This window comes from Pristiophorus japonicus, chromosome 16 (assembly GCF_044704955.1).
Source record: "Pristiophorus japonicus isolate sPriJap1 chromosome 16, sPriJap1.hap1, whole genome shotgun sequence".
NCBI classification, from domain to species: Eukaryota; Metazoa; Chordata; class Chondrichthyes; family Pristiophoridae; genus Pristiophorus; species Pristiophorus japonicus.
The window spans coordinates 53481150-53502019 of record NC_091992.1 but is presented as its reverse complement, the minus strand read 5'-3'; the positions used below and the strand labels follow the sequence as shown (position 1 = coordinate 53502019).

Sequence of the window (20870 nt, the reverse complement as noted above, 5' to 3'; positions counted from 1 at the left end):
TTTCAGCTTGGTGGCAATTCCTTTCAATTCATTCACAATACATAAAAAGCCAGATGCATTCACCTTGTTTCCCACTGTAACTCAATACAGTACTGCAAGGACTACTGGTCAATTTTGTCTCAGCAGATACCTCGAGGGAAGATTCAAACCACAAAATTCAAACAAAAATGTACTGTCATTCGTTCAGTCATGTTCATGACTGCCAACTTTTTCTTGAACTTGGGTAGTGGGTTGCAACATTCCAGTTTGAAGTGCATTGCAAGCTCCGATGTAAGACTGCACCTATGGCAACATCAATTAGAAATGTGCTAACGTCCACCAGTTACGCCTATAGTTGGCCCTGTAATAGACCTGCACAATTATAAATTACTTGTCACGGTAATGTTAGGTCAGAAATGAAATGTTGCTGCAAATTATCTTAGAGTACGATCCTGAGCCACTAGATGACTGAATCAGAATGATCTTTCCACTTTAAGTTGCTGATTAGGAACAGTAATGTAAATTGGAACAGTAGCAAGGAAATCGGTTTAATATTTTTTTTAAATAACAGGATTCAGCCTCTGACAGTCCCCAACAGACTTTTCCCTTTTCTTTTGGTCACGTGTAAAAATGTTCCACTCTTGTGAATCATCCCCTGACCCTATTCTCTTGAATGTAACCCCTCCAGTTCAGTGAATGGAGCAGAACCGGTTCTCTTTTGACCCCCATCCATGGTCATTCTACCACCAAGCATGCACCATCCTGCTAACTGAAATGTGAGCATTCGAGGATCTGACTTAATGGCCCCAAGTTTCCACAAGAAAAAAAACGGGCGCCCCTCCGAGCTGGGCGCCCGTTTTTCGCGCCACAAAGTGCGCCTAAAAAAATCCTCGGTATTCTCCACCTACTTGCAGATCCTCTGGCCCTCGGCGCAGCCAGCACGAGCTATGGGGGGGGCGGAGCCAGGTCCCTGCGCTGAAAACAGTGCCGGGACCTCTGCACATGCGCGCTACAGTGGGCACGCAAGTGCAGTAGCTCCAGGCGCCGAACTGTGTGGGAGGGGCCCGAAGCACGCAGCCCCTAGCCCTGGCTGAATGGCCTCACTGGGGCTGCGTGAATAAGGCTCCTCCCACGGCCAGCTCCTGCTCCCCCCCCCCAACCCCCGACCAGACCCGACACTCGCTCCCCGCCCCCCCCTGCCTCCGGACCAGACCCGACACCCGCTCCCCGCCCCCCCTGCCTCCGGACCAGACCCGACACCCGCTACCCGCCCCCCCTGCCTCCGGACCAGACCTGACACCCGCGCCCCCCCCCCCCCCCCCCGACTGACCCGCACTCCTGTTCCCGCTCCCCGCCCCCCCCGTTCCTGCTCCCCGCCCCCCCGACTGGACCCAACACGACCCGCGCTCTCTCTCTCTCTCTCTCTCTCTCTCTCTCTCTCTCTCTCTCTCTCTCTCTCTCTCTCTCTCTCTCTCCCTTTTCTCCCCCCCCCCCCCCCGAACCGAACCTCCCCGACCCGACCCAACGCCACCTACCTGTAAATCTGGTGCTGGGGACGGGCCCTGCCTGAAGTCTCGGGCCGGCCCGTTCAGCCTTCGGTCCCGAAAGGCCTGCCTGAAGCTCTTTCACACAGGTAGGAAGATGGTTTATTTAATCTTTTCTTTGCTTATAAATGTTTATTCAGGTTGGATTTATTTGTATAATATTTGTAGAAGTATAAATAAGGATTTATTATAGAATTTAATGACTTCCCTTCCCCCCCCCCCCCACCTCGTTCTGGATGCCTAATTTGTAACCTGCGCCTGATTTTTTAATGTGTAGAACAGGTTTTTTCAGTTCTACAAAAATCTTCACTTGCTCCATTCTACTTTAGTTTGGAGTACGTTTTCACTGTGGAAACTTTCAAATCAGGCATCAGTGGCCGGACACGCCCCCTTTTGAAGAAAAAATTCTGTTCCAAAGTAGAACTGTTCTACCTGACTCGAACTGCAGAAAAAAAAAATGTGGAGAATTGCGATTTCTAAGATAGTCCGTTCTCCACCAGTTGCTCCTAAAAATCAGGCGCAAATCATGTGGAAACTTGGGCCCACAATGTGTGCAATTTCATAAAATGGAAAAGAATCTGGATAGTAGTGGTTAACGACCCTCTGCAATTAATCACTATTTCTGCCCCAAAAATGATGTATCCAACAGAGAGATTCTCTGGAGGCAGCAAATCTCATTGCTTAATGAATTTGAATCAACCCCTGCCTCAGGTAAAATTCAAGGCTCCAGCAGAGGGAAGGTTGCCTGCTGGAAATCCGATCTCCCCCTCCATTCCTCCTATACCTATTGATCCCCCTGCCCCCTCTAACTTTGCTTGACCGAAATGCTGTGCTGGTCAATGTTATGGTAGTCTGACTAGTTGTTATTTAAATCATAAACTCTAATAACTGAATATTTATAGCTTCATCTGATCAACACACTTAGATCCGTTCTGGAATCGCAGAGAGATTAGGTCAAAGAAAGAAAGCGCTTTTCACAACATCCGATATCCCAAAGTGTTTTATAGCCAATGAAGGTTTTTTGAAGTGTGGTTACTGCAGGAATCGCAGCAGCCAATTTGTGCACAGCAGGTCCCACAAACAGCAATGTGATAATGACCAGATCATTTGTTTTAGTGCTGTTGGTTGAGGGATAAATATTGGGCGAGACACCGGGGAGAGCTCCCCTGCTCTTTCAATAATGCCATGGGATCATTTATATCCACCTGAAAGGACAGACTCGGCCTCAGTTTATTGTCTTACTCTAAAGACTGCACTACCTCAGTACTGCACTGAAATGTTAGCCAAGATTATGTGCTCAAGTCTCTGAAATGAAAATGAACTTGCAACTTTCTGACTTGGGGGAGCCAATGCTGAGACCATAGCAGGCCAGTTACTTCCTGCAGTTGGTAAGAATAACTGTATTTACAAAAGTTTTAGTTATAGAATAGTTATTATAGATATTAATCATCTATTATTGAAAAATTAGTATAGAGTTATTTTTCTGTTGTTGTTCAGTTGTTTACCTATTGTTTACAAAATATTCAATGGCAGTTAATGCCTAAAAGAATGGTGTTCTATGTACTCTGTTTCTTCTCAAGTTCTGTGGAAGTGAAGGATAGACCCAGTAGCAAAAAGGAAAAGTCTTCTACTTGTTACCTTGGGCATGCTAGATATTGGGGCCAGTGAAGATGTTCTCACAGATGTAATGAGCCAATACTCATATTTATGAGCATAGCCTAAATGGAAGTTGAAATATCTAGAACAAAAAGCCCAGAAATGTAACTACTGATAAACACCTTTGTTATTTTATGTTGACTGCCACTTTTTGTTACTCTTTGTACTTTAAAAAATTATTTTGCTTCTCTTCTCTGCTTTTGGTATAACTCCTGATTTAGTTCTGCATTACCTTTCTCGTATGCCACCTTCTTAAACTTCATTCTTGACTGAATATCTTCATTCATCTATGGCAATCTGGCCTTTGCTACAATCCCTTTTACTCTTGGTCTGTATGTTTTTTGTTTGACCCTATCCATCACAACCATAAATAGTTCTCGCTGCTAGTTAGCTGTGTTATCTGCCAACTTTTCCATGTTAATTTTGGTAGGGTTCCTTTTCAACCCTGAAAAATTTGCTCCTTTGTAGTTAGGCACCTTTTTTGATTTTGATTTGGTGTTTCTTTTTCTTCTGACTGAAAGTAATTTTTGTGATCACTTACCACTTCTCCCACCTTCTGGTTGCTAACTTGTTCAGGTTCTTCATTCAGAGAACTAGGTCTACGATTACATTTTTCCTTCTTGGATTTGTAACCTACTTGGAAAGCAGTCCTGACTGCATTCTACAAACCTTGCCCTATTTTAAACATTACTGTTAATATTGGCCCAGTTGATCTCTGAATAGCTAAAGTATTCTGTTATTACTTCAGCAAATCTCTTTGAACTATTTACAGTCGCTCCGTCAATTTGTTTCTCATCATTTGAGTGGTCTATAATGGACACCCAGTATTATAACAAAGTCCTTATTGCTTCTCAGTCCAGTCTGGAGAGATTCAGTCTGAAGACTGCCTTCCATGTTATCCTTTCTTTCTCACGCTGTAACTATATCCTTTCATAGTAATGTCATCCCTTTTTGCTTTTTGTATCTCTTCTGACAATTCTGTAGCCAGAAATGTTTAATGCATAGCCCGCCATCAACCTATCTGCTCTCGTCAGCTGCGGCTCAGTGGGTAGCACATTCGCCTCTGAGTCAGAAAGTTGCAGGTTCATATCCCACTTCAGGGACTTGAACACACAAATCTAGGCCAGTGTAGTGCTGAGGGACACAACGGACATGAATTTTGCAGCGTGACAGCTGCAGAAAAAATGCAGGGAGCAGCGCCAGCCCTTATACATGGCCGCCTTTGACCGTACAAAGGCCTTTGACACTGTCAACCGCGAGGGTCTATGGAGCATCCTCCTCCATTTTGGATGCCCCCAAATGTTCATTAACATCCTCTGCCTGCTCCACAACAACATGTGGGCCGTGATCCTTACCAACGGATCTATTACAGACCCAATTCGCGTCCGGACCGGGGTCAAACAGAGTTGTGTCATCGCCCCAACCCTCTTCTCAATCTTCCTCGCTGCCATGCTCCACCTCACGGTCAACAAGCTCCCTGCTGGAGTGGAATTAAATTACAGAACCAGTGGGAAGCTGCTCAACCTTCGCCGTCTCCGGGCCAGGTCCAAGACCACCCCAACCTCTGCCGTCGACCTACAGTACGCAGACGACGCCTGCGTTTGCGCACACTCAGGCTGAACTCCAGGACATTGTCGACGTATTTACCGAGGCGTACGAAAGTATAGGCCTTACGCTAAACATCCGTGAGACAAAGGTCCTCTACCAGCCTGTCCCCGTCGCAGAGCACCGCCCCCCCCCCAGTCATCAAGATCCACGGCGCGGCCCTAGACAACGTGGACCATTTCCCATACCTCGGGAGCCTTTTATCAACAAGGGCAGACATTGATGAGGCGATTCAACACCGGCTCCAGTGCACCAGCACATCTTTCGGCTGCCTGAGGAAAAGAATGTTCGAAGACGAGGCCCTCAAATTTACCACCAAGCTCATGGTCTACAGGGCTGTAGTAATACCTGCCCTCCTGTATGGCTCAGAGACATGGACCATGTATAATAGACACCTCAAATCGCTAGAGAAATACCACCAACGATGCCTCCGCAAGATCCTACAAATTCCTTGGCAGAACAAACGCACTAATATTAGCGTCCTCGACCAGGCCAACATTGAAGCACCGACCACACTTGATCAGCTCTGCTGTGTGGGCCATGTCGTCTGCATGCCCGACACAAGACTCCCGAAACAAGCGCTCTACTCGGAACTACTTCATGGCAAACGAGCCAAAGGTGGACAGAGGAAATGTTACAAGGACACCCTCAGAGCCTCCCTGGTAAAGTGCAGCATCTCCAACAACTCCTGGGAGTCCCTGGCAGAAGACCGCCCTGGGTGGAGGAGGTGGATCCGGGAGGGTGCTAAGCGCCTCGAGACTCGTCGGCGAGTGCATGCAGAAGACAAGCGCAGGCTGCAGAAGGAACGTGCGGAAAACCTGTCCCACCCTCTCTTACCCTCAACGACTGTCTGTCCCACCTGTGGCAGGGACTGTGGCTCTCGCATTGGACTGTTCAGCCACCTAAGGACTCATTCTAAGAGTGGAAGCAAGTCTTCCTCAATTCCGAGGGACTGCCTATGATGAATGCTGAGGGAGTGCTGCACTGTCGGAGATGCCGTCTTTCAGATGAGATGTTAAACTGAGGCCCTCTCTGCTCTCTGAGGTGGCTGTAAAAGATCCCATGGCACTATTTCGAAGAAGAGCAGAGGAGTTATCCAGGGTGTCCTGGCCAATATTTATCCCTCAATCAACATAACAAAAACAGATTATCTGGTCATTGTCACATTGCTGGTTGTGGGAGTTTGCTGTGCATAAGTTGGCTGCCGCATTTCTCGCATTACAACAGTGACTACACTCCAAAAGTACTTCACTGGCTGTAAAGTGCTTTGAGACATCCGGTGGTCATGAAAGGCGCTATATGAATGCAAGTCTTTCTTCTTTATATTGCACGTCTCCACATTGTACGCATCCTTTACAGTGGCCCAGATTTTGCTGGAGCAGGGCATCTCACAGCATTCTTTGTTCGTTACACTTGTCCCCTCACCCTTCAGCTCAAAATTCTTTTATCCTGCAAGTTGCTAGAAGTGTGAACTGATGACGAAGTGGTGAGGGCAATGGAGCATCTGGACCCTTGGTAATTGATGGGACCAACAGTCTAACTCCTTAACAATAACTTGCAACAACTCATAAGAACATAAGAAATAGGAACAGGAGTAGGCCATACGACCCCTCGAGCCTGCTCCGCTATTCAATAAGATCATGGCTGATCTGATCATAGACTCAGCTCCACTTCTCCACCCGTTCCCCATAACCCCTTATCCCCTTATCGTTTAAGAAACTTGTATTAATATAGTGACATTAACGTAGTAAAACCAATGAGATTTAAGGATTGAGAAATAAACAGAACTGACGGAGAAGGAGGGTGAATTAGAGTGGGTAAATTAGAGTTAAATCAGGTACAGAAAGAAATAGAAAGAGGAAACAAAAGATTGAATTAAGGGAGGGGGAAAAAAGAGATAGTAAGGAAAAGTAAGAAAAGAAATTTAAAGCTCTAACAGCAATTTACTACTTGTAGGAATGAGACTCCGTAGTTTCAACTGTTCTTTCTGGGCTGAGGTTGAGTAGCATAGCAGGAATCTCCTAGATAAAAAGTGCTTGTGTTGTTAATTATCCGCCTTAACTTGACAATGAATATGCAAATGCAGCAACTTCCTGAAACTCGCGGGTTGGTTAAAGGCGAATTGCTGTTTTCGCGAGGCTAACATCGCAGCAGCGTAAATTGTCCAGCAATTTGTGGTTCATAATTGATGGGTTATCTCTTCCTCGCCACAACTTGCTGGCTGAGTTACACATTAATAACGAGCGCTATTAAGCTAGCCATTATTTTGCCAGCAAATTCTGGGCCAAAAGTAAGCAGCTTTTTTGCTGTTGAGTGGAGAAAAATAATTCCACTGTAAATTGTTTCAATGAAGTGGGGAAAAAACACACCTCTCTAACTCATCTTCCACTCACTGTTCAATCAATCTGAAAATGAATGAATAAGAGTGTTGGGGTTCCAGTGTGCATTCACTCCATAAATCCTTTATTGTTATTTATTATGTAGCATCAAATGTCCAGGGGAGAACATAATCATTTACTATGTTGACTGTTTCTCAACTTTGTTTGAATTTAGTATTTAACTGCTGAAAACTTGATAGTAAATCTGGACTCCTAATTCCAGTAACTTTACAGTAGTCTTGTTTTTGTCGAAGTACAAAATTGCCCTCTTGAATGCAGACAATATTGCATTGAATATGTGTGCTATCTGTAGATCTCGGAAATAATGGCATGGTGTGATTCAAGTGATTTTTTTTTAATAGTCAATTTCTGTTCATTTCTATGTGATGTTCATATATTTGTGTTGTTGCACAAGTGATCATCATTATTTTGTGACCATTTGGAGATATTTAACACATGACTAACAATCGGTAATATCATCTTGAATGGAATGTTTCTATTCCAATGGATGTAATTTATTTAGTTTTAAAAAAGTTAGTGAAATTCTATTGTCTATCTTGAGTCTCCAGGAATTGTAGATTAATCTCCAGGACACTGCTGCAAGGAACCCAGGAGAAGAATCATACGAACATTAAACAAAATTGTGTTTTGTTTTCATTTTTCTTTGAACCCTTTAGTATTGGGGTGGGGAAAGGCTGTTTCACTGACGGCTGAGGTTTTTTTTTACTTCAAGTTAGGGGCCAGGGTTAAATAGCTGGTTAGTAATAAAGCAGAAGCTTGGAGATTAATAACTGTTAATACTATATTAAATTAGTAACTGTTAATACTAAATTATATTAACTAATACTATATTACATTAATAACTTGAATTAGATACATCATAGTCTTAAGTTTACGTAAAGTTAGTTAATAGTTGAATAAATAAAGGCATGGCAAGGCAGCTCAGTCCAGTGGGAGTGCACATCCTGTGCCATGTGGGAAATCCAGGACACTCCCCATGTCCTGGACAACCACATGTGCAGGAAGTGTCGTCAGCTGGAGGAGCTCGAGCTCCGGATTTCAGAGCTTGAGCAGCAGCTGGCATCACTGCGCTGCATCCGCAACACTGAGAGCTTTGTGGGTAGCATGTTTCAGGAGGTGGTCACCCCACAGATAAGGAGTGCGCAGGCAGAGAGGGAATGGGTGACCGACCGCCAGAAAGAAAAGGAGGACCAAGCAGATAGTGCAGGAGTTCAGAGTGTATCTTGTTCTCCAACCAGTATTCTGTTCTGAGAGGGCGATGGTTCCTCTGGGGAGTACAGCCAGAGCCAAGTCCATGGCACCAAGGGTGGCTCAGCTGTACAGTGGGGAAGAGCAATAGTGGTAGGGGATTCGATAGTTAGGGGAGCAAATAGGCATTTCTGTGGCTGCAGACGTGATTCCAGGATGGTATGTTGCTACCCTGGTGCCAGGATCAAGGATGTCACTTAGCAGCTGCAGAACATTAAGGGAGGAGGGTAAACAGCCAGAGGTCGTGGTCCATATTGGTACTAAAGACATAAGTAGAAAGAGGGATGAGGTACTGCAGGCATATTTTAGGGAGCTAGGAAAGAGATTAAAAAGCGGGACCTCAAAGGTCGTAATCTCTGGATTACTCCCAGTTCCATGCGCAACTGAGTATAGAAATAGGATGGAGCAGATGAATGCATGGCTGGCGCGATGGTGCAGGAGGGAGCAGATTCTTGGGGCATTAGGACCAGTTCTGGGGGAGGTGGGATCTGTATAGGCCGGATGGGTTGCACCTCAACAGGACGGGAACCAATATCCTCGCGGGGAGGTTTGCTAGTGCTGTTGGCAGGGGGATGGGCACCGGGATGTAACATTAGAAAGGGGAAATAAAGTGCTCAAAGGATTGGGAAAGACCGAGAGCACTAAAGTCAGAAATAGTAAGGTCTTAGGTGGGGTCCAACTAAGAAAGAATACAGGATGGTGTATGTATGTGTGTGTATGTGAACGCACAAAGCGTAGTAAACAAGGTAAGTGAGCTGCAGGCACAAATAGCCACATGGGAATATGATATGGCATTAACTGCCTCAAAAAAGGGCAGGATTGGGTATTAAATATTCATGGTTATAAGATGTTTCAGGAAAGATTGGGAGGGAAAGATAGGTGGTGTGGCATTATTGGAGAGGGAGGATGCTGCCATAGACATAGTGAAGGAGGAGGCAGTAGAGACACTTGATAGGATAAAAATTGATAAAGAAGTAGTATTAGAAAGGCTGGTTGTATTTAAAGTAGATTAATCACCAGGAGTGAATGGGATGCATCCTAGGATGTTAAAGGAATAGAGGGCAGAAATTACAGAGGTACTGGCCATAATATTCCAATCTTCCATATATACGGGGCTGGTGCCAGAGCACTGAAAAATTGCAAATGTTAAACCATTGTTCAAAAAAGGAGTAAAGATAAACCCAGCAACTACAGGCCAATCAGTTTAACCTCAGTAGTGTGGAAGCTTTGACCCATTAATCTGCGACAAAATTCAAGGTGTGGATTAATTAAGGAAAGCCAGCACAGATTCATTGAAGGCAAATCATGTTTAACCAACTTGATCGAGTTTTTTGACGAGGTAACAGTGAAGGTTGATGAGGTTAATGTGGTTGACGTAGTTTACATGGATTTCCAAAAGGCGTTTGACAAAGTGCCGCATAATGGGCCCAAGTTTCGGGCCGCGCCGACCTGGACGCCCGTTTTTTGCGCCACAAAGTGCGCCTAAAAAAAACTCGCCTATTCTCCGGCTCCCTGCAGGTCCTCTGGAGCCGGGCGCATCGCAGCACGAGCTGTGGGGGGCGGAGCCAGGTCCCTACGCTGAAAACAGTGCCGGGACCTCTGCACATGCGCGCTACAGTGGGCGCGCATGTGCAGTAGCTCCAGGCGCCCAAAACTGTGGGAGGGGCCCGAAGCACGCAGCCCCTAGCCCTGGCCGAATGGCCTCACTGGGACTGCGTGCATAAAGCTCCTCCCACCCGACCGGATCCGACCCCCGCTCTCTCACCCGCCCCCGAAACCCGACGCCACCTACCTGTAAATCCAGCCCGAATTCTTGGGCCCGGCCGTTCAGCCTCCTTCTCTCCCTCCCTCCCTCCCTCCTCTCTCCGTCCCTCCCTCCCCTCTTCCCTCCATCCGCTCTCCCCTCCTTCCCTCCTTCCCTCCCCTCTCCTTCCTTCCTTTCCCCTTCTCTCCCTCCCTCCCTCCCTCCCTCTCTCTCCCTTTCTCCCTTCTCCCCACCACCCCCCCCTTCTCCCCACCACCCCCCCCTTCTCCCCACCACCCCCCCCTTCTCCCCACCACCCCCCCCTTCTCCCCACCACCCCCCCCTTCTCCCCACCACCCCCCCCTTCTCCCCACCACCCCCCCCTTCTCCCCACCACCCCCCCCTTCTCCCCACCACCCCCCCCTTCTCCCCACCACCCCCCCCTTCTCCCCACCACCCCCCCCTTCTCCCCACCACCCCCCCCTTCTCCCCACCACCCCCCCCTTCTCCCCACCACCCCCCCCTTCTCCCCACCACCCCCCCCTTCTCCCCACCACCCCCCCTTCTCCCCACCACCCCCCCCTTCTCCCCACCACCCCCCCCTTCTCCCCACCACCCCCCGCTTCTCCCCACCACCCCCCCCTTCTCCCCACCACCCCCCCCTTCTCCCCACCACCCCCCCCTTCTCCCCACCACCCCCCCTTCTCCCCACCACCCCCCCCTTCTCCCCACCACCCCCCGCTTCTCCCCACCACCCCCCCTTCTCCCCACCACACCCCCCTTCTCCCCACCACACCCCCCTTCTCCCCACCACCCCCCCCTTCTCCCCACCACCCCCCCCTTCTCCCCACCACCCCCCCCTTCTCCCCACCACCCCCCCTTCTCCCCACCACCCCCCCTTCTCCCCACCACCCCCCCTTCTCCCCACCACCCCCCCCTTCTCCCCACCACCCCCCCCTTCTCTCCACCACCCCCCCCTTCTCCCCACCACCCCCCCCTTCTCCCCACCACCCCCCCTTCTCCCCACCACCCCCCCCTTCTCCCCACCACCCCCCCTTCTCCCCACCACCCCCCCCTTCTCCCCACCACCCCCCCCTTCTCCCCACCTCCCACCCCCATTCTCCCCCTCACTGTCAGAAACACACACAGTCAGACAGAGAGTGAGAGACACACACACAGTCAGACAGAGAGATAGAGACACACACACAGTCAGACAGAGAGATAGAGACACACACACAGTCAGACAGAGAGATAGAGACACTGACAGAGACACACTGGGGGAGGCCGTCCCAGCACGCTGTTGGAGGACTCCCGGTGCTGCAGTCGGTAAGTAGAAAATGTTTTATTTATTGATATTTTTTTTTTAATTATTTTTTATTAATTTTTTTGATTGATTTATTGGTGTATTTATCATTTATTATTGATGATGGCTCTTTATTTGTAAAACTGAAGTGTTTAATGTTTGTAAACTTCCCTTTAAACCCCCCCCTCCCATTCCCTGCGCCTAATTTGTAACCTATGCCTGATTTTCTAAAGTGTAGACAAGGTTTTTTCGAACGTACAAAAATCTTCACTTACTCCATTCCAAGTTGGTTTGGAGTAAGTTTTCACTGCCTAAACTTTGAAAACAGGCATAAGTGGCCGGACACGCCCCCTTTTGAAAAAAAAATTCTGTTCCAAAGTGAAACTGTTCTAACTGACTAGAACTGGAGCAAACTAAATGCCGAGAATTCAAATTTCCAAGATACTCCATTCTAAACCAGTTGCTCCAAAAAAACAGGAGCAACTCAGGCCGAAACTTGGCCCCAATAGGTTTGCCAGCAAAGTTGAAGCCCATGGAATAAAAGGGACAGTGGCAGCCCGGATACATAATTAGCTAAATGGCAGGAAACAGAGTAGTGGTGAACGATTGTTTTTCGGACTGGAGGAAGGTATACAGTGGTGTTCCCCGGGGGCCGGTTTTAGGACCACTGCTTTTCTTCACACATATTAATGACTTGGACGTGGGTGTATTGCGCACAATTTCAAAATTTGCAAATGACACAAAACTTGGAAGTATAGTGAACAGTGAGGTGAGTGATAGACTTCAGGAAGACATAGACAGGCTGGTGAAATGAGCGAACACGCGGCAGATGAAGTTTAACGCAGAGAAGTGTGAAGTGATGCATTTTGGTAGAAAGAATGAGGAGAGGATATATAAACAAAATGGTACAATCCTAAAGGGGGTGTGCCTAAATCGTTGAAGGTGGCAGGGCAGGTTGAGAAAGCAGTTAAAAAGACTTGCGGTATTCTGGGCTTCATAAATAGAGATATAGGGCTGGATTTTCTGCTCTTTTGCGCCTCGGGTTGCTCCCCAGAGGGGCGGTAAATGGTGCTTCTGGGCGTAATGCCAGGGGTCCAGGTTTTAGCGCCCGACTGATTAAATTAGGCTCCTGATTTGCGGCGGCGCCGCCCTCCAGTTTGACAGATCATGGGAAGGCTGCGCTTTCGAAAGGAAGTTAGTTGACCGAGATATGCCAACTCCTACAGGCAGACCCACAGCTTTCCAGTGCCAACACGACTGCGCTGCCCATCGCAGTGAAGGTGACTGTACTGCTGGCCTACTTTGCCTCCGGCTCCTTCCAGGCAGCAGTAGGGGTCATATGCAGCATCTCTCAATACGTTACACATTGCTGCATCCACCACGTCACAAAGGCTCTACGCCCACAGAATGGACTTCATAAAGTTCCCAATGAGCAGGAAGAGCCAGAATGAGAGGACATGTGGGTTTGGCAGAATTGCAGGCTTCCCGAGGGTTCAAGGAGCCATTGAGTGCACACTTGTCGCCTTTCGAGTATCATTCGACAAAGCAGAGGTATTCAGAAACCGAAATGGATATCACTCCCGAAACCTCCAACTGGTGTGCGACCACACGCAGCTCATCCTCGCAGTGAATGCCTGCTATCCAGGGAGCGCACATGATTCTTTCATCTTGCGCGAGAACAGTGTGTCTCAAAATTTTCAATGACAAAGGGAAGGGCAGGGTTGGCTGATCGGGAACAAAGGATATGGGCTAGCCACCTGGCTCATGACCCTTCCCTTCCCCCCCCCCCCCGGCCCTCCGTAACCCCACGACAGAAGCCGAGCAGCGCTATAATGACAGCCATGCAGTCACCTGCAACATCATCGAACAGACAATTAGGGTGCTCAAGCAGCGCTTCCGATGTCTGGACCGCTCTGGAGGCAGCCTTCAATACTCCCCTCAACAGGTCTCCGAATTTATTGTAGTGTGCTGCATGATACACAACTTGGCCATTGTTATATCTTGAATAAAGAGTCAGACCAGATACTGCAAGCTCAAAGTAAGGTGTGACATAGTCCTTTATTACAGGTCTGAGTGCCTCTCCAGCCTATGAGGCCTCCTTTTGTACAGGTGCTCCTAATGGATTGTGGGATCCCTTGGGACTCCAAGGGCTGAGTCCTCATCATGAGGGGCCAGACATTGCCCACCTCAGGAGGAGGAAGATGACTAAGAGCAACCTGGCAGGGCCCCATTTGCACAGCCACCCTATCCATGGGGTGGCCGCGTCCAAATGCAGCCGGGCCAAGAGCCGCATGTCGCCAGCTCATAATGGGCCAGTTTGGTTGAATGGAGGAAGCTGAGGGATGCATCTAATACTGGCCATCTACGCTGAGTTTTTGAATGATACAAATGACACCAACGGCTAAGGGTCAAAGTGACATTTTTATCAAAAAAAATTTACGAACAATCCACCCCCAATAAAATCAAAAAAGACAATAAACCATCAGAACAATACAATAAACAGCATTCTGCTGCAAGTAACTTAACAAGTGCATTATTAAAAAAAACAACTATTTACAGGCATTCTCATAAAATAGCAAGGCATCTGCAGAAGGCTGTCCCACCCATTAATGGGCCTTGGCCTGAGATTTCCCCCGTCCCTTCCCTTCATTCCCTCTCCCACGCCTGCTGCTCCTCCTCAATGAGGCCTCCGTGCCTAAAGCAAGGCTGCTTGGGGACAGTCAGTGCAGACGGCGTATGAGGTGCCCTGGACCAATTCTGGGCTTGGAAGGCCTGGCTGCGGACTGCTGCGCCTCATCGTCGGCGGAAGCAGTCGCCGGTGGCTCAGGTGTGTACCATGTATGGTGCATGGTTGGGGAGTCAGTGGTGGGAGCTGGAATGCTGTCATCCTGAGGAAGGACAGCACCTTCCATTTCCTAGGAGCCACTCCGACGGGGCAGAACCTTAACATTTGGAGCATGATGTGTCTCCACAACTTGCTGGCCTGCTTCGGCACCGTCCCTTCTTTGTTGGGCCATGAGGAACACAGAGAGGATGGCACCAGTCATCGATTGCATCACATCACCAAGCTGCAGCATAGCTTGTGCCTGTGATTCGATCGATGCTGCAATGTGATCAATGGCATGCACCACACACACTGGAACACCACGAGCAGCTGGAAGCCACCAGCCTCTGTGAGTGGGCAATGATGGCCTTGCTGGAGTCACAATGTGTGACACTGCCTCTGCAACAGTTGCAGAAAGTTTGTTGATGCTCTCTGGGATCTGACCCAATGCACCATGAGCTCATGGTGCTTGTCTGAGTTTTCCCTGGACATTTCCACCATCCAGTTCCATGTCTGCCTGTTGTTGAGCATACCTACTTTGCCGATTCACCCTCGAGAGCTAGCCTCCAAGATTCCCCTCTCGTTGCGCGTTGCTGTAGGCAACTGGGGCCAGGAGCCTCCGACGACTCAAAGCCAGGGAAATTGGGCTCGTCACCAGATGTGCTTTGTTACGATGGGCCAACTGATGGGATCTGTGGCTCAGGCAATGCTGTCACTTTTGGTCTCCTAATCTGAGGAAGGCCGTTCTTGCTATTGAAGGAGTGCAGCGAAGGTTCACCAGACTGATTCCCGGGATGGCTGGACTGACATATGAGGAGAGACTGGATCAACTGGGCCTTTATACACTGGAGTTTAGACGGATGAGAGGGGATCTCATAGAAACATATAAGGTTCTGACGGGTCTGGACAAGTTAGATGCGGGAAGAATGTTCCCGATGTTGGGCAAGTCCAGAACCAGAGGACACGGTCTTAGGATAAGGGGTAGGCCATTTAGGACTGAGACGAGGAGAAACTTCTTCACTCAGAGAGTTGTTAACCTGTGGAATTCCCTGCCGCAGAGTTGTTGATGCCAGTTCATTGGATATATTCATGAGGGAGTTCAATATGGCCCTTACGGCTAAAGGGATATGGAGAGAAAGCAGGAAAAGGGGTACTGAGGGAATGATCAGCCATGATCTTATTGAATGGTGGTGCAGGCTCGAAGGACCTATTTTCTATGTTTCTATGTCTCCTCGTACGCCTCATCATCTCCCCCCCCCCCCCCCCCCCACCCCCCCAATGGCCAGATGTTGATGGCTCCTTCAATGCCTGTCGTGATTATGGCTGTTCTTCTACAAGCAGAAAACAACAGATGTGGTTAGCAGCAGGGTGATAGCAGGAAGGTGGCATTGCGCATGTACATCTGCAAGCCCCACGCCACTTCATAATACATCTCAATTAAGTCACATCAGTCGCACAATCCATTTGCATACCCTCACTACTCGAAGGGGGCTCAGCAATGCCCCCGGCAACTGTCCGAGCTGGTGCTCCAATGAGGGCAGACACCCATTCCTCCATATCTGTTAAGTCGAGGAGCTGAGGCGGACCCCATCCTGTCCGGTGATGCTCACGCCTGTTATGTCAGAGCTTTGCCTGCAATGAGTAAACTAGGAGGGGTTCAGAAAGGGTACACCTCCTGTTGTGCCACATATGCCTACCATAGTTCAATAGCTGAGACTGTGTGGATGTGCAGATGTCTTCACTTCAATCTGTGTAGATGTTGCATGAGCTTTGTGAGCGATTGGTAGGAGGTGAGAGGGAGGTAGCATAGGGGCTGCAGGTGATCTTTATGAAACCCATATCAGCAGTGGGAGTGTATTGTGAGGAAAGTTCTCAATGATTAGGGAACAAGAGGGTATGTGCATCCTTAATTAAGAGGCAATGGCTGGAGAAGTCAGCCTTCAGCTTTCTGATGCATTGTGAAACTCACACCACAGACTGCAAGACTTTGAGAATGGGCAGATACATGAAAGACTTCACATAGTGTCTGACATTCCTGTTGGAAGGATAGCAAGCATACATCAATGTGAAGGGTACTCGCCCTGATGAACTTGGTAAGGTCATTGAACTTTTTGCGGCATTGGGTGCCAGTTCTGGCAACCATGTCTGCAGCAGACACCTCCTAGGCAATTTCACTCCATATCCTTTTGAAAATTGTTGGCAGCGGTCTCCCTCCCCCAACCAGATGGAGTGATGTCCACCTCCTCTCCACTGTAAGGACTAAGGCCTCGTTGAAAAATGCCTGGGACCCCTACTGCTCCATCTCTGCAGAAGTGCTAGAAGTCGGGCAAGTCACATGTGCATGCGTGGAGAAAGCTGCCGCACCCTGAAATAACATCTGCGCCCGGGAAAATGAAAACATGATTGCGCATGCGGAAAATGGCTGCCTCTTTTAACGCTGCGATTTTTGGCTCGGACGCACAGGCGCATAAAGTCCGTTGTGTGACGCCTGATTTAACGCCCCTGATCATGGGATCCTCATTTTTTGCCAAAATTTCCAGTCGAAGGCGCAAACTTTTTCAGGCGGTACCGGGACCGCCCTGCCGCCATTATCACCCCGAAATTTGGAAAGCTGAAAATCCAGCCCGAGAATTGTGGAAATGATGGTGAACCTGTATTAAACACTGGTTCGGCCCCAGCTGTGGAGTATTGTGTCCAATTCTAGGAACCACACTTTAGGAAGGATGTGAAGGCCTTAGAAAAGGTGCAGAAAAGATTTACCAGAATAATTTCAGGAATGAGGGACTTCAGTTACACTGCTAGACTGGTAACAATATGCTAATTACCTAAATTAATTAACTTGCGTTGTTCTCCTTGGAGCAGAGAAGATTGAGAGGAGATTTGATAGAGGTGTTCAAAACCATGAAGGGTCTGGACAGAGTAGATAGAGAGAAATTGTTCCCATTGGCAGAAGGGTCGAGAACCAGAGGACACAGATTTAAGGTGATTAGCAAAAGAACCAAAAGGCAACGTAAGAAAAAACTTTTTTACGCAGCGAGTGGTTGGGATCTGGAATGCATCATCATCATAGGCAGTCCCTCTGAATCGAGGAAGACTTTCTTCCACTCTAAAAATGAGTCCTTAGGTGGCTGAACAGTCCAATACGAGAACCACAGTCTCTGTCACAGGTGGGGCAGATAGTCATTGAGGGAAAGGGTGGGTGGGACAGGTTGCTGCACGTTCTTTCCGCTGCCTGCACTTGGTTTCTGCATGCTCTCGGCGATGAGACTCGAGGTGCTCAGCACCCTCCCAGATGCACTTCCTCCACTTAGGGCGGTCTTTGGCCAGGGACTCCCAGGGGTCAGTGGAGATGTTGCACTTTATCAGGGAAGCTTTGAGGGTGTCTTTGTAACCTTTCCTCTGCCCATCTTTGGCTCGTTTGCTGTGAAGGAGTTCCGAGTAGAGCGCTTGCTTTGGGAGTCTCGTGTCTGGCATGCGAACAATGTGGCCTGCCCAGTGGAGCTGATCGAGTGTGATCAGTGCTTCAATGCTGTGGATGTTAGCCTGGTCGAGGACGCTAACGTTGGTGCGTCTGTCCTCCTAGGGGATTTGTAGGATCTTGTAGAGACATTGTTGGTGGTATTTCTCCAGCTACTTGAGCTGTCTACTGTACATGGTCCGTGTTTTTGAGCCATACAGGAGGGCGAATATTACTACAGCCCTGTAGACCATGAGCTTGGTGGCAGATTTGAGGCCTGGTCTTCAAACACTCTTTTCCTCAGGTGGCCGAAGGGTACAGTGGAGGCGGTGTTGGAATGCACTGCTTTAAAGGGTGGTGGAGGCAGACTCAATCTTTTTCGAAAGGGAGTTGGATAAGTATCTGAAGAAAAAAACATTGCAGGGCTACGGGGAAAGGGCAGGTGAATGGGACGAGCGGAGAGTCTACCTGTTGAGGAAATGAGCTTGTGTGCAATGCACATTTGGGTTTGCTGGTCATTTGGCATAAGGTGTCCAGCATGTTCTCATCCATATGTTTTTGTTTTTGCTTCATTTTAAGTATATCTTATTCGGTCTCTTTTTAAAAAAAAATATATATATTTTCTACGCCTTCCCATTTCCTCTCTTTCCCCCTCTCCCAGTACCCTGTTCCCTGGGGCAAGAGAGCAGATAGGCGACCTTACTTTCATTGTTGTAGTTAAGCTGGCCCATTATTATTGTTTCTCTCTCTTTGCTTCCTCTGCAGCATAGAAATACATGGCATCAATTCACAACTGCACACTTCACATCCGTCATTTGCCTTGTGGAGAATCATGATTGCAAATTTGCAAACTAGCCCTGGGCGGGTGCAGTACATTGAGATACTAGTTTGGTCAGCCACTCAATTAATTGGTCTTTCTCTGAAAGATGTTGATCTACTTGTGATGATAAGGCCACCCTACTTGTCTTACCTGACAAAGTATTCCATTGAACAACTTTAATGTGTTCACTCCCTATCCTCAAAACCTGTTCCATCAGCAGTTACTATATTCTATAAGAGTAACCAGTCTGGTAAGGTTTGGGAGATTTGCATAACAAGTCATCAAGTCGTGTATGGTCCAAGCAAAGCTGTAATACATAACAGGGTGGTTCAGCTCTGTAAAAGCTTTTTGTTTCGTTGATGGATTATTTGGTAAAATAGATCACCAAGTTCCTCATTTATCTCATCTGCAGAGTCATGAGTAACAGAAGTATGCTGGGACATTGCATACTGTATGTGATGCGAAGCGATCAGATAGAACTAAATATTCAGAACTGCCTTTCCCTTGCTCTTGTTTTTAAAAAGAAATACTCCCCTTTAGTATGAATTAATGACTAGGATTTCTGCCCATTGACTGTGAATCGGTGGAAAAATATGACCGTGTAATTGATATGAAGTCTAAAGTCTTCCTGTTGACTGTTGCACATTTTAGTAAGTATTATTTTACTCTATTACAGTCCAGGGACTCAGCAAGACTAAAACCTCGGCCAGCCCCTTCATCGGGACCCAAACTCCTTCCCCATAAATCGACAAGTGGTGCGCGCAGACGCAGGACACGATGTCGCAAATGCGAAGCCTGCTTACGAACGGAGTGTGGCGAATGCCACTTCTGCAAAGACATGAAGAAGTTCGGAGGCCCTGGCAGAATGAAGCAGTCCTGTATCAAGAGGCAATGTATTGCTGTAAGTACAATGGCATCTATTGGTTTAATCATTCTGCCTAATCTCTGGAAGGAAACCATCTTCAGTGGCAATGAGATTATCCTGTGATTAATTTTGAGATTGCTGCAGCCTTTTCTACTTTTCAAGCTTGACTTAGGGGAAAAAATTATTGATAGCGGGCAGCAACTTTCTTTTGAGTATTTAAAATAAAATATTGCATTAAATGTTCTGGTAATGAATAGAATTGTAATTTCCTTGGGTAATACATTTACTTCATATATACTGATCTATAATTTAGTAATTTTTATATAAAGATAGAATGCTTAGAAACACCAAAATGTGATTGTTTTTCATTTAAAAGATTGAAAACAATCATGCATTCTCTAATCAAAGGTGTGTGCGCGCTTATGGGCCCTCTACTCCCATATTCCCTCTTTCTCCTAACTGTGCTGACTTGAGCTGTTTTATATTGTTTAGTGACATGGTGGGGCTTCTTGCTCCTGATGCACAAGGGAGGTGCAATTTCTTGTAATCCAATATGACATTTTGACGATAATGCTCACCTGACTGACGGTCAATTCCTTTCATGGATATAACTGGGAAAAGCAACTGCTGTAGCTATAAGATGCAGAGGAAAAAATGCAAAATCTTATTATTACACTTCTGAAGCATTATAAAATGGATGAGGAAGTTGGTGCTTTTACAACACGAGAGTGAAGATAAGACGGAGAAAGGCACTGGGGAGCGGCAAAGAAAAGAATCTGCATTTATATAGCGTCTTTCACAACCTCAGGATGTCCCAAAGCACTTAACAGCCAGTTAACTACTTTGGAAATGTAGTCACTGTTGTAATGTGGGGGGGTGGGTGGGGGGGAAGAGAGAAGCTGAGAACCCTGAGGAAGTGGCTGAGGTAGATCAGATCCTTTGAACGTTTTTGAATCACAGCAAGAAATAAGGCTGGTTGATGGTGTATAACCCCACATTGGTGCAGGTGCTAACCAATGTCATGACAATGAAAGGCCTCATTCTAACGAGTTTACAATTAACATTTTAAAAGTGCTAGCTTGTATCGTTTGGCCCTTAAATCAAAGTTCAAGTTATGGATCGGATAGGGGAAAGGTTAAAATATTCAGATGTACTTTCCTTAACTAGAGACCTTAATGAAAGCTTGCTGTAGTATACAAAGATTCATTATCATTTAAATATAATTATCAAGTGCTCTAATGGTGGTGATCCCACATTACTTCTGGCAGCAGAACCTTTCTGAGGTCATTGTGCAGCTAAAACCTGTTAAACTATGAGCTCATTTAACTTGTGCAAGCAGATATATTTCATCCAAATAATGACTGTTGAGCCTTTACAATATTACATAATGCCTCTTGGAAATAATGTAGAATCTAAGGATTTGTGT

General features: G+C 47.4%; 1 protein-coding gene across 2 annotated transcripts in view; it reads left to right on the top strand.

Moving 5' to 3' along the window:
• Positions 1–20870, top strand: part of LOC139226504 (lysine-specific demethylase 2B-like) — a 193431-nt gene that overhangs the window by 60462 nt on the left and 112099 nt on the right. For both annotated transcript variants that reach the window (XM_070857335.1, XM_070857334.1), the window contains exon 2: positions 19256–19480. In XM_070857335.1, coding sequence (XP_070713436.1) covers positions 19256–19480 — 225 coding nt within the window. The remainder of the gene's footprint in view (positions 1–19255; positions 19481–20870) is intronic.